Raw genomic sequence first — 14,763 nt, 5'->3', positions numbered from 1 at the left:
CATTATGTAGTGGTTATAGTGTGGGACTAGGATCTGGAAGACCATGTTTGAATCTCCACTCTGCTTTGACAGAAAGGCTGCCCTTTCTCTCCCTCCACCAAGCCAGAAACCATGAAGGAAAAGAGTACACCAGCAGCACTTCCAGCCTGTGCAGGTGAGGTGCACACCCTCTTGCCAGGTGCACCAGAAAGGCATGGTGGTCCTGGCTCAGTTAAGTTGTAGGAATAGCAGCCCCCCCTCCGTACACCCCACCAATCATAGAAGGGAGACAACTTTACATTTGCATCCAAGTTTAAGGTGATCCTCCCTTTTTAAAAGCCCCTCCAAAAAAAAGTTAAATTGTATTGTATTCAAGTAAATACAGTATAAATAAGATAAAGCTAAGTAACAGTAATTCACCACTTAGTGACACAACCCAAAATCCTCTGCACTGTGAACTTTACCCACTGCCAGCACAGACTGTCAAGCCCCAGCAAATCCCAGCTGTGCCTGGGAAAAGCCACAAAAGAATAACTGTCACAACTCTCAGCCAGAGAGTTGCTCAGAGTATCCAGCATGCCCTGTGAATGGGCAAGGGAGACACCCATGCCGCTTTATTTATTTTATTGTTTCCCTCTCCTCCATTTTATCCTCACAACCACCCTGTGAGATAGGATAGGCTGAGAGTATGTGATTGTCCCCAGGTTACCCACCCAGCTTCCAGGGCAGAGGGCAGATTCTAACCTGCATCTCCTAGATCCTAGTCCAAAACTCTAACCACTGCACCACACTGGCATATATCCCTGCTGTACCAATGGCACTACATTTTTGTTGGCAGTGGAACTACTCCTGTCCTTTTCCTGACTGTGGGGCCAAAACTGTGACTGCTCCATTCTCTTTAGAGACTGCAATACTAAAAGCTTCGTGGATTTTGTAACTACCAGTATCCCTCTGGCAGGTTCATTTCCAGTGGCAAATTCCATATCTGGGGTTTAAAAGCAGAGCCTAAAAACTGTGGCAAGGGCACAATTAGTAGAACAAGAATTAATTAGAATTATAGAATTGGGACCACCAGGGTCATCTGGTCCAACCCCCTGCACAATGCAGGAAATTCACAACTACCTCCCCCACACAACTCCACTGACCCCTACTCCATGCCCAGAAGATGGCCAAGATGCCCTCACTCTCATGATCTGATAGATTGTTCTTGATAAACAATATGGATGTCTGGAATAATCTTAGCGTGATTTATTTGAGCAATTGTGGTATTGTAAACATTCCAGGCCATTTTCTGAGTTCCATGCCGGCAACCTGTTTAACCACAGAGATGGCCTTAGCATGAATAACGCTTCAGAGGGAAGAATACCTGTTTTGGTTAAAGGGCTCGAGAAGAGCTGCTGCAAAAGCCTGTTTTCTGAAGTCCTCAGCACCACCACAATGTCAGCAGGAAGAGTGTCTCTGTTCTTCTCCAAGAAACCATATGCATCATATTGCACCTATACAGCATGGAAGATAAAAAGTGAATGCACATGAAGCTGCCTTATTCTGAATCAGGCCATTGGTCCGTCAAGGTCAGTATTGTCCACTCAGACTGGCAGTGGACCTCCAGCGTCTCAGGCAGGGGTCTTTCACATCACCTACTGCCAGATCTATTAACTGGAGATGGTGGGGATTGAACCTGAGACCTTCCACATGACAAGCAAATGCTCTACCACTGAGCCACAGACCCTCCCATGAAACAGCTGTTTACAAAATCCTGCTGTGTACTTACAATAAAGAAACGGGGCAATTGCCCCATAGGGCCAGCTATGTTCATAGGTGGGGATGGAAGGCAACTGAAGTGTCAGGCCATTCACCCCCATGGCACTCACCATATGTCATTCAGTAGGTCACAGAAATTAAGGCATGTGAAATGCTCCGGTGTGGATTTAGAAACATGGGCCTTTTATGTACGGGTTGTTTCCACAGGACATGCCGCTCTCTAGATGCACAATATTTGAACTTGATTTCTCAAATCACTGTGCACAGGGGCTTTTCCCCCCGAAGAAATTCCTGGAGTACTTGGGGTAAGTTTATGCATTACCAGGGAAAATGTGGAGCTTCAGAACTAACAGAGGAGTGGTCACGGATGTCATCGTTGTTATGCGGCTTGCCACACTTTTTTTGTTTATGCATGCGCTCCAGCGATAGATCACTACTTCGCAAGCAAATAAAAAAAAAGCACTCAGATAGAGTCCAGGACAAGTGCCTGCTCCTTACAAATGAGCCACTTGCTGCATCGAGTGTGCTGGAGGGAGGAGATTGGAGAAGCAAAGCAGAGCAGTGGCCCATGTGTGCCTCTTGTTCCCGGTGTATTTGTAGCCAAGCATCAGGAGGTATCCAAAGCCCTGCATCCTCTTCATTACCTCAGCATGACCTCTCTCTCGCTCTTTCCCCTCCACACCCACCCACCCCTTCACTTCTTTCCCCTCCCCCCACAACTACATACACACACACAGACAAGTCCACAAACAGGCACACAAACACTGGAGGAAAATCCAAAATCTGTTCTTGTAGACAGCTGGCTTTTAGGCTGTGGAATGCCCATCTACTCTGGGGCAGGAGAGCAAACAAAAAAATAGCTTCGAGGGGAGGGGTTGGAGGATGGAAAAAGGCAAGTGGGAGGGAGAAGTGAGAATGCGGGTCTGGGGAGACAAATCTGAAGTAAACCTAAGCACAAGAGTTGCAATCGATTTGGGCTTGATGCAGACATTAACCTTGGGGTAAAACAGCATCCAGAAAACACGGGGGAAATGCAAGGAGGAAGCAAAGTTATTTATTTATTTATTTATTTATTAATATGTTTCTAGCCCGCCCTCCTCCGGCAAGGCCAGGCTCAGGGCGGGTTACAACGCCAATATAAGCCCTTGCTCCCCGCAGCTCAGCTGTTCGTCAGAGCTGGGAGCTTCGGGAGTGGGTTGCAAGCTCTGCCAATTGCAAACCCCCATTGTCAGAGATGCACATTAAGGAGGGGGGACCCCTTTGGGGGCCCATATCACAGTCCCCCTGACCCAATCTTTAAAAAAAGTGGGGGTTCTTTCAAGAAGGGTCCCCTCAAGCAATGCTGAAAGTGTTGGACCTCTACCCCCCAAAATGCCCCCCCTGGAGCCACGGAAAGGCGCAATTGTGTTTTTAATGGCTTTATTCGACCAAATTTTTCCCCGAACTCCAGATCTCATGCCGAATTGCACGGACCCGAAGTGGGGGAGTTCGGACTTCGGCATTTCCCAAATAAAAACGGGCCAAATTTTGCCGAATCCGGATTTTACCGAATTTTTTTCCCAACAGCCCTAGAAAAGACGTGCATAATGAAAACAAAGTAGTCAGAGGGCGATCGCAATGGAAACAACCTGTGAATAACAGATCATGGTCTCTAGGTTTTGAAATGTGAATACATTAAGTAGAGAAACAAAGAAAGAAAATCTGAAAGCAATTAATTGCAGCCAAACAAAGAGCAGCTTCATTGACTACATTTGGATTTAACACAAGTCATTGATGGCTTTTACCTTTCCAGCATAGTGCTGAATGCCAAAACACAGCTCCACTCCTTTGGGCCTCCAGAAATACTTGCAGCGTAAGTTATCTTCAAATTTATCTGTTGGGAAAAGAGGAAACATCATGCGTGGCTTCTCTTTTGATCCCTTGCCCCATTAGTGCAGCTTACCTTGCCTACATAATAAAAATTGCTATTTTTAAAAAAACCCTCATAATTTAACCCCACTATTGGTAGCCACCCACATTATCCTTTTGACATCTTGCATGCCCTTTTTTGTTCTTACTTTCAGCTTGTTTAAAGAGGGAGTTACAGCCAATCATATATTTGGGGGGGTTGTATTGTCAAGTCCCAGCTGACTTATGGTGACCCCTGGGGATGTTTTCATGGCAAGAGATGTTAGGAAGGTGGTTTGCCACTGTCCTGGTTAGTATTTGAATGGGAGACCACCAAGGAACTCCAGGATTGCTGTGCAGAGGAAGGCACTGGCAAAACCACCTCTGTTAGTTTCTTGCCTAGAAAACCCTACAGGGTTGCCATAAGTTGGCTGCAACTTGACAGTACTTTACACACACAGTAGCCACTGATGGACCTATCCTCCATGAATCTGTCTAATCCCCTTTTCAAGCCATCTACGATCAAAGCTATCAATACATGCACTGGCAGTGACTTCCACAATTTAGTTGGATTAAAGAAGTATTTCCTCTTGTCTCTCCTGAATCTATTGCCCATTAATTTCAATGGAGGCCCCCCAGATTCTAATAGTGTGGCAAAGAGAGAAAAACTCCTCCTTATCTGCTCCATCCTCAGATAGTTAAAGGACTCAAATGGACGCAAGTTGTTGCGGCTGCTCACCTCATTGATTACACTGAATGAAGATTTATTTGTGGGGGGAGATGTTAAATTCCACAACACATTCTCTCTCCCCTCCTCCTTCACTGTTTTCTAAGTTTTGCCAAAGAAAGCCCATCTGTCAAAGTGTCAGTGTAATAAGAGTGCTGAAATTAATCAGCTGGGTAGAAGAATGAAAGCATCTTCTGCTTCTTGCCTGCCCAGCAGGGAGTGACCTTCGGATTTGTTCTAAATATCATAGCCAAGCTTTAACAATCTTTGTCAAAATGGACAGCTAGCTCTTGAAATGAAAAATTAAGTTACCTGCCTTTTTTTTTAATTCCACCTTTCCTCCAAGAAGCCCAGGGTACCATATTGCCCCACCTATTTAGTTTTTATCCCACATGTCTTCCAAGGAGCTCAGGATAGCATACATGGTTCTCATCTCTTCCATTTTATTCCTGCAACAACCCTATGAAGTAGAATAGGCTGAGAAACAGGACCATGGTCACCCAGAGAGCTTCATGCCAGAGTGGGGATTTGAACCCAGGTCTCTGAAGGTCTCTGAAGTCTGGTGGAATCTGTGGATGGAGCCCTCTGGTTATGGTGTGGGAGTGGAGGTGGTTTTTGGAGTAGATACTACTTCAGTCAATGTGGTGTAGTGATTAAGAGTGGTGGTTTGGAGCAGTGGACTCTGATCTGGAGAACCGGTTTTGATTCCCCACTCCTCCACATGAGCGGCAGACGCTAATCTGGTGAACCGGGTTGGTTTCCCTACTCCTACACATGAAGCCAGCTGGGTGACCTTGGGCTAGTCACAGCTCTTTCAGAGCTCTCTCAGTCCCACCTACCTCACAGGGTGTCTGTTGTAGGGAGGGGAAGGGAAGGTGATTGTAAGTCGCTTTGATTCTTCCTTAAGTGGTAGAGAAAGTCGGCATATAAAAACCAACTCTTCTTCTTCTTCAAAAGTTGACTATTTGTTTGATTTTTTTAAAAAAACAGGGAAATGATAAAAATATTACTTGTCTTGGTTTTTCTAATGATGAGAATGCAGTAGTAGTAACCATGATGCTTACCATTTATATAGCTCTTTAGTGCTCGAAGTGCCTCATATATGTCAGTAATCCCTACAACATTCTTCTAAAGTTGTTTAGTATTATGTCCAAATTTATTTATATATTAGAACACGTATACCCTGCCTTTCCTCTTGGTTCATTGCAGATGGGGAGGGAGGCTACGGTGGAGACCAAGTGCTTTTCCTAAAACTTATTATTGAACACATCCTAGAGGTAAACCTTGAGTTTGAGATTTCCTGGTTAATAGCGTAGCTTTTTAGCAGCTATGCTGTACTCACTTTTGTGTAAGGCTCTCAAGAAAAGTAATAGAAGGAGGGGGGAGCCATCTAAAGCCTAGAATGATCAGATGTGTATACTATTCAGATAAACTTGTTTTATGGTTAGATAATCTTTAATTTGTAATCCTGCCATATTTTGCAACTTTTTAAAATACCTGATTATTTTATTTTAGACATGCAGTTAGGTTGACTGACTGACATATCTGGAAAAAGGAAAATAGTAACACATTCTATTTCCATTTTTATCACTGTTGGAACAGGAAGTGTGACTATAATTGAAATTGTGATTCCAATACTAGCAGATGTCTTGGATGGGGTGTGCAAATTTCCATTGTTTGGCCAGCTGGCACTAAATGGTGAACAACAATCAGTTTCTATTCAATCCATAGGGTGCCAATCTGACCAAAGAGAGTAAACAAGTAGCCAAGCATCTGTGTCCAGCTTTCATGACTCCACTGGTGAATCACACAACCAATTCTGAATCAGAGAAACAATAATAAGCCAACATTTCCCTTCACACAGACTGGATTTTTCAGGGTTCTCATTCTCATATAACAAGGCTGTATGTACATGGTAAATATGTGTATCGTCCCTGTTCACATAACAGGGTGACCACGTATATTGGGAAGATTGTGGGTAGGGTACACTCCCATTATGCATGGTTGGTAGGCTCCTAGAATGTGTGATTGTAACATCTGGAAAGGGCTTTCATCTCTACTGTAAGAGAATTTGCAGTGTCCTTGGAAAACGCTAAATTTCTTCCAACATTCCCTGGACACAGTAAACTTCAGTTATGAACAAGGACTTGCTTCTCTAAGACCATGTTCACCTCAGTAAGGGAGAATAAATTATGGTACATTTTAAAAAAAACATGTTCCACTCAATAGCCTAATCAAAAATAATGGCACCAAAAGAACCCATATCACAGCAAGAGGTGCTAACACTCACCGAGTTCATAGTAGATATTGGATCCATTCATGACTAATTAAAAACAGCAAACACACTGTATGTGGGAAAGCTCCAGTTGGTAGAGTGAAGTGCACGTAAGTATTTAGTAGGTTAAACAAACCCCCAGAGATTCAGTACATGATCCTGATGACTAGTTAAAACAATACTGAAAAGTTTCCTTGCTTTCCTTGCTCAGTGTTCTATTGAATCACTATTTATGTTCATACCAACTAAAGTAAGATCTGTTGCTTGGGGAAATCGACTTTCTTCATCAAGAAGAGAAAGGAGACCCATAGGTTTCTGGAGGAACATATCTAGGAGTGGCCTGTTGTCTTCATATTCAGTCACAGGAGCGTCAATTCCTTCATTCTGATACTCCATCTAAAACATGAGAAAAGGCAACAAAATTTACACATCACCCTGAGTATATTCTGCTTCAGCAATCTAGCCTTGCAGCTCTATATACTTTCAATTACGACAATACAATGCAACAATACAACAGAACAAACCTCTGCACACAGCACACCACGTCTGTAGGCAAGTTTGGAGGTAAATGTATGTAATGTCAGATATCTTCACTAGTTTAAATGGACATATTTGTGTGCCTTTGCTGAAGATCATCTCTCTTGTCTACGATAGTGATTCCCAACATGGTGGCTGGGACTGCTGAGGTGCCTGGCAGTGTGTTACCTGATGGCCATTTGCTTCTTCCCCAGAGTGTCTTTCCCCTAAAATAGAAGGCTAATCTTCACTTGATGCTTGCTCAAAGCTCTTTTTAAAAATGTGACTTTAAAAATGCCTTTTCATGGTCCAGACGCAAAAGGAGGAGTTCCACTTCCCCCACTCGGCTACTCCTTTGTTCCTGTTTGCATAGCCATTAGCATATGCACAGCTAACGCGCCTCTGTTGTTTTGCATTGTTCCTTGAGGGTGATTCTTTGCAGCAAACACCAAAGGTCGGGTTAAATGGGCTCTCTGGTCATGTGAAGCAGGTAAGTGCCGGCTTCACAGTCACTTCCGGAATGATGGTTCAGCATGCAAAATTCAAAAAAAAATGTGGGGCAATTCAGCCTGGAAGGTGCTGCTAATTACCATGCAAAAATGGCCTTTGTTTCTTTTCACTGAAGGAGAAGGTGCCCCGGAGCTTCAGGCGCCGGTTGATCGTGTCATCCTCCAGTACCAGGACAACAAATGTGCTTCAGCCCTCCAAAGCACAGCTGATTGGGGATCTGGCCAACAGGAAGGCTGAGAAGGGTCAAAGAGCCAGCAGTGAATGTGGAAGAGAAGGGAGTGAAATGGGAAGGTGGGAAGGGAGAGAAAGTGGCCCTTAGGAAGTGGGAGTTGAGAAGAGAGGTGGCATAAGAAGGGAGAAATTGGGTAGCAGAGGGAAGATGGAATATCCATATCCTTTTGTCCAGAGCCAGCGCCTGTCCTCCTGTCCTCAGCCGAGGCACCTGTGGTAAAGTCAGGGAGTTCCCTGACACTGCTGGACCTGAGGGGAACCCATCTCCTCCCTCATACCTCAGTAGGGTTGCCATCCTCCGGTTGCAAGTGAAGGACTTTAAACTGTCTCTTAACCTCAGATTCTAGAGGGGGACAAGACTAGTGAGTCAGAGAGATAGAGGGGACAAGACACTGGGGCATCCTTTCTCTACTGCTCTGAACTATCCCTTTGATGTGTAGATTGCTACTCTTAGGGAAAACTTCCTTCCTTCCTGCTTCTTCCTCACCTCCTCACACATGCATGCACTCTTCTCCATCTTGCCACTAGGAGGGAAGGACACAAAAGTCTGAGAGGAGGTAAATCATGCCCCAATTGAGATTTCTGAAACAGAAGCTGGGGGGGGGGCACCACAACAGATGGGGGTGCTGAGACCCCTTGAACCCACTAATTCATATACTGCCAGATTGATGTCTCATGGTACCTCAAATCTTTGTTTCTCAGAGGTTCCAGATAAAATAAAGCAATACTTTCATCCTGTTTAAAGCAGAGCAACCTACATGTTGCAAAAAATGCCAAACCCGGCTTCATTTGTTTCCATATGGTGAAAATATTTTTTTCAAAGATGTCATAAATATTCATCTAACCACAGAAAGGGATGCAGTAAGAAGAAAGATTCATACCATAGGGGAAAGACAAAGAAAAGTCACAGGTGAATTTTCACGTCTCTCACAGTCCCCACATCCTACTTTATAGACTTTGTTACAGCCAGCCAACTCCAGTAAAGTTTACCTGCTCAAGTGCAAAGATGTGCTGATTGAAATAAAATTGAATCTGCTCATTAGCGATGTTTATGCACAGCTGTTCAAATGAGTTTCTTGTGAAGTTCTCAAATCCAAAAATATCCAGAATTCCAACATTCATTCCACTCTGAGCATTGCTAGGTGGGGGGGGGGGGGGAATACAACATCCATAACTGAACAAGTTTGGAGAAGCAACAGAGCACAGTAATAATTTAAACCAAAATAAGTTATCAAACTGGGTCTTAACCTGAACCAAGGCTCATCATTGCTCAGTTCTGTAACCTATAGGCTCAACACTGAATTCAGCACCAATGCTTTCTTTTTGTTAGAAAACAGGTGCCAGTACTCACATGCAAGGCTATGCTAATTTCCACCAATTGCCTCCCCCCTTGGCAGATTTCCACTGGACTGTTCGTGAAAGTCTCGCTACTGTCTCTTACCCTGGTTGAGTGGGGTAGGCTGGCACATGAAGATCAGGACTTGGGAGAGCCCCAATTGGGAAGGAAAGCAGGATAAGTATTGTCCTAAATAGATGTATAAAACATGTTGTGTGATCCCATGCTTAAATGCATACAGGATTGTGTGTAAAGTGCTGTCGAGCCGCAGCTGACTTATGGCAACCCAGTAGGGTTCAAGGCAAGAGACTAACGGAGGTGGTTTGCCTTCCTTTGCATAGTAACCCGGGTATTCCTTGGTGGTCTCCCATCTGAGTACTAACAAGGGCCGACCCTGCTTAGCTTCTAAGATCTGACAAGATCAGGCTAACCTGGGCCTTCCAGGTCAAGGCTCCCATTCACAAGCTGTTGCAAAATAAAAAGAGTGACTGGGTTGTACGTGTGCAGTGTGCATGCAAATACGCACATTATCATCATATCACTCAACACGTTTTGTATGGTATAGAATTGCACAACATAAGAGTCACACATCACCACATGTGGATGAATCCGTGAGCATGGATCACCATGAACTGACCTTTTGAATTTTATTATCAAATGTTTTCAAGTATCCATAAAAATCCCAATCAGCAAGTATTCCACATTGATCAATAGCTCATTAAATGCTCTTCTCTTATTCCTTATGATCTTGTTGCTGTTTGCATTAATCTATCTACCTGGCAGCCCATAAAGCACTTCCATTCCCATATGTGCAGCTAAGCCAGTTTAGATACATTTTAGTGGACAGTTTTAAGAACATAAGAAAGGCCATGCTGGATCAGGTCCATCAAGGTCCATCAAGTCCAGCAGTCTGTTCACATAGTGGCCAACCAGGTGCCTCTAGGAAGCCCACAAAGAAGACAACTGCAGCAGAATTGTCCTGCCTGTGTTCCAAAGCACCTAATATAATAGGCATGCTCCTCTGACCCTTGAGAGAATAGGTATACATCATGACTAGTATCCATTATTATTAGTAGCCATGAATACCCCTCTCCTCCATGAACATGTCCACTCCCCTCTTAAAGCCTTCCAAGTTGGCAGCCATCACCACATCCTGGGGCAGGGAGTTCCACAATTTAACTATGTGTTGTATGAAGAAATACTTCCTTTTCTCTGTTTTGAATCTCTCACCCTCCAGCTTCAGCAGATGACCCCGCATTCTAGTATTATGAGAGAGGGAGAAAAATGTCTCCCTGTCCACTCTCTCCATACCATGCATAATTTTATAGACTTCTATCATGTCTCCCCTTAACCACCTTCTTTCCAAGCTAAACAGCCCTAAGCGTTTTAACCGCTCTTCATAGGGCAGTTGCTCTAGCCCCCTGATAATTTTGGTTGCTCTTTTCTGCGCCTTTAAAGTATGAGTTCGCCATGTTAAATGTGTCACAAGCCACTGTCTCATTGCTAAAAGGACTCCAGTAGTTTTTCTACCATAAAACATACTTGAAAAGCATCGTTCTGGATTGGATCCAGACTAACATTTCTGCAGCAGCCTGAAATGCCCCCACCCCACATTGTGTTCCTGTAGAAGAAGGGGGGCCCACGATTTCATGAGACATCTTTAGCTGCTATGGGAGATGGGAAGTGGGCAAACCACACTCCATGGGCGAAAACGTTTGCCTGCAGTAATATCAGTCTGGATCCAAGCCAATTTTTTTCCAAAGAGTTAATGGGATTTTAACCCCACAATGATCCCATTGACCTACTTGGTTAAATCCCAGTCAACTCTTTTGAGAAACACTGGAGTTAATGTCCCGGAAACAAAAATGCAGACTCTCAGCATGAAGGCCATTTAAAGGCATTATCTAAAATAAACAGTAAATTCCCCCTGTAAAATAAACGAAATATACAGACACAAGACGATGCCACCAGCACACATGCTGTTTGTTGATGTGTTCACTTGCCATATATTTTTATCTGGCTGCAGCAGGGTATTGATACGGTTTACAATCCAGCTGAAGAGCCGGCCATAAAGTGCCTTTGACATGGCATCTCGCACATCGGCTGCTTTGTCCACTGTGTTTGTTCGGATAATGGTCTCTCCGCGTGTGACAACGCAATGTGAGGTAAGAGCTTCCTGAAGTTCTTCTGAGCCGATACTCAACAGTGAGGCAGCTGAAAGCAACACAGACATATCAAGAAACTGAGGCCAACTGACTCTGGCAGCCATTTTATGTACAAATGGATCTGCTCGTACAAATGTTTTAAACACCAATTTACAGATTTGAAGTCAATATTTACCACTATCTAAGGCTTCGGCATTGGGCACTTCACTTTTATCAGTTTGGTGTTGTGAGGAAATGGCAGCAAATTCAATATTTCCTATATTTAAGATCCCAGCCAGAATTCGATACACGGAGTGCACTTCCTGCAGGCAACAAGAACAATCATTAAAGTCAGAACCGTAAGAGTCAGCAAACTTTGAACACACCACTAACAATTTCAAGGATCTGCAGATAACTCCCAGCCAGAAATGCCAAACTTAGCAGGCTGCATAATCTCTATCCCACGTATTTCCCTGTAGACAAGACCACAGTGTGCACTCATGGTCGCACCAGCCTGGAGAGATGGGAACTGCAGCCCCCCCGCCCCAAAGGCTGCATAATACAGGGGGTTACAGCACTTTGTATTCCCAGCGATGTATTAAGAGTTTGAAAATGTTATAAAAAAACATCGCTTTAAAAGGGTTTTTGGATACCACGGCTTATAAATGGTTGGAAGACGTCTTCACAGCTAAAGGGGCCAAACAAAGTGTGAACAGTATTTTTTATAACGTTTTCAAACTCTTAATACATCAGTGGGAATACATAGAAAGTGCGAACAGTATTTTTTATAACATTTTCAAACTCTTAATACATTGCTGGGAATACAAGTGCGGTAACCCCCACAATTTCAGTTCTTATACATATTTTGCTGCTTCCAAGTCTAGTTTTCATACCCTCATTTTAGGGATGCCAGCTTCTAGGTGGGACCTGGGGATCCCCTGGAATTACAGCTCATCACCAAACTACAGAGATCAGTACCCTTGGATAAAATGGATACTCTGGAGGGTGGGCTCTATGGCACTGTACCCCACTGAGGCCCCAGGCTCCATCTCCAAAACTTCAGATGTTGTACACCTCTAATCCCAAAGCCTGGACATTCCTGAGCATGCTCAAGAGTATCATTTTCTGCCAGGCTACATGGAAGTGGCATGGAATTCACACTCAGTACAATCCTGTGCTGAGTTATGATTTTCTAAACCCATTGATAACAGAGGGCTTAGACAGGAGTAACTGTGTATAGGATAGCACTGAATGCCTCTCATTCCAATTCATTATATCAGGGACAGGAGATAATGATAGGATTTGTAAATCACCTTGAGCCAAGAGGAAAGGCAGATTAAAAGATGTTAATAAATAAATACTCTAGCTCCCTATGTGCCCCAGCAGGAAATAATGCTTCCAAGTATGTTCAGGAGGTTTCTGCCTTTCTGACCTTTTGCTTGGGTTACCAACCTCAAGGCGGGTCTTGGAATTGTCCCAGAACTAGAGAGATCAGGTTCTCTGAAGGGAGGGTTGCCAGCCCTTGGTTGGGAAATACCTGGATATTTTTGGGGTGGAGCCTGAGGGGCTTGGGGAGGGGAGGGACTTCAATGTCATAGAGTCCAATTGCCAAAGCGGCCATTTTCTCCAGGTGAACTAATCTCTATCAGCTGGAGATCAGTTGTAATTGCGGGAGATCTCCATCTAGTACCTGGAGGTCAGCAACCCTATCTGGAAAAAATGGCAGCTTTGGAGGGCAGACTTTATGGCATGACATCCCTACTGAGCTCAAACTCCATTCCCCTGGCAACAAGGTTGGAGATATCTTGGAATTACAACTGATCTCTAGACTATAGAGATCAGTTCAGCTGGAGCAAAAGGCTGCTTAGGAGGGTGGACTCAATAGCATTATCCCTCCCCTCCCCAAATCCTGCCTTACCTGGCTCCACCTCCAAATCTCCAGGAATCTCCCAACCCAGTGTTGGCAATGCTACCTGGCACCACCCCCACATGTCCAGTAACCTCCCAAGCTGGAGTTGTCAACCTTTGCTCTTGACAGCAGCAAGCCTTCCTTGCTGCCATTGACCACACACATACACCACTTGGGTAGGTATTTTGGAAAGGGATGACTGGCACAGTTGGCTCATGGTGAGCTTAGCATCATCTAACCTCAACTTTCAAAAGGCCTTAGTCTAAACTCCCCCAGTTCTGAGTTTGCTGTTAGCAGTCCATCTTTGAATTTAAGAATTCTTGAAAAGACTCACCTTTCTTGCCATAGAATATTATGGCTCCATGATTCTAGTCTCTATTCTGTCCCCTTAGCTTTTGATATCTGCCTAACTGATATCTTTCCCAACTCAGTGTAGCATCAAAACTACCAACATCACTTGCTAATGCACCAAAAACAAGGGTACTCGATCAGCTCATTTGGCTATTATAATAAACTCCCATTCTGGCAGAGAAAAATAAAAAAGCTTCAAAATGGCAATACTGTACAGAACTGGACTTAAACCTGGCACTGAATTCCCATTTACTAGCTGGCACGACACATTGTATGTATGTATGTATGTATGTATGTATGTATGTATGTATGCATGTATGTAAGCTTGTATCCCACTCTTTCCTGGCCGATTCACTTATTTTCTCTACAAGTCTGAATTAAAAACAAAAAACTTGCACACACCAAAAAAAGGGAAGATGTCATCTTTTCAGCAGCTGACTGAAGTCACTACTTACCTCATCAGTAAACCCTATGATTCTAAAGCAATGCTGAATGGCTTCAAACTGAGTTCCGTAAGATTCTTTACTAATAATATCACACATCACCCTTCCAGTGTCATTATCAATATACCTAAACAAATACAAAAAGGAATTTTGTTATGTCCCAGAAAAGCACCTTATGTGGTCTGAGCCTTTGAGCTATTTTAGTTTGCTTTTAAAGGAGACAACGAGGTTCTGCTATAGTTAGGAAGGACAGTGAAATGTAGATTTGCTCTGAAAGTAAGTTCAAAACTGTCATGGTAGTATAAATGTGTTGTTGTTGTTTTGCCTTTTCATTTACTATACAATTTATTATATGTGTGATGACTGTAAGAACCCATTTTAGTGTTTTTAATCTGTATACATTGAACAGCTATAATAAAAAGGGGGGAAAGGAATTTATTTCAGAATAGAAAGATGCTGGGGCTTCAGTCCGCCTGTAAGTGAAACTCACTGTCTCAAATTTTTTGATAATCCAACATCAACAGGCTCACTGCATCCCCTCAGCAGTGAACAAAAAGATGTTCTGCATACACCCAGGGGCCAACACGCCTTTATCATTACATCACTACTTGAAGATCTGGGCCTTGAAGATATCTGGGGGCTGAGCCCTGGCTCATAGAATCATAAATTAGAATCATAAGAGTTGGAAGGGACC

At 43.7% G+C, this 14,763-nt stretch overlaps 1 protein-coding gene across 1 annotated transcript in view; it reads right to left on the bottom strand.

The window, feature by feature from the left end:
• MYO3B (myosin IIIB) overlaps positions 1–14,763 on the bottom strand; it is a 295,217-nt gene that overhangs the window by 120,402 nt on the left and 160,052 nt on the right. The window contains exons 16-22 of the mRNA XM_056861063.1: positions 14,082–14,196; positions 11,563–11,689; positions 11,226–11,436; positions 8,877–9,024; positions 6,872–7,025; positions 3,525–3,613; positions 1,346–1,475 (exon numbers count right to left, since the gene is read on the bottom strand). Of these exons, the coding sequence (XP_056717041.1) occupies positions 1,346–1,475; positions 3,525–3,613; positions 6,872–7,025; positions 8,877–9,024; positions 11,226–11,436; positions 11,563–11,689; positions 14,082–14,196 (974 nt within the window). The remainder of the gene's footprint in view (positions 1–1,345; positions 1,476–3,524; positions 3,614–6,871; positions 7,026–8,876; positions 9,025–11,225; positions 11,437–11,562; positions 11,690–14,081; positions 14,197–14,763) is intronic.

Source organism: Euleptes europaea, chromosome 15, assembly GCF_029931775.1.
Source record: "Euleptes europaea isolate rEulEur1 chromosome 15, rEulEur1.hap1, whole genome shotgun sequence".
Taxonomy (NCBI): Eukaryota; Metazoa; Chordata; class Lepidosauria; order Squamata; family Sphaerodactylidae; genus Euleptes; species Euleptes europaea.
Note: the sequence above shows the minus strand (reverse complement) of the source record. Positions and strands in the feature narration are given on the sequence as shown.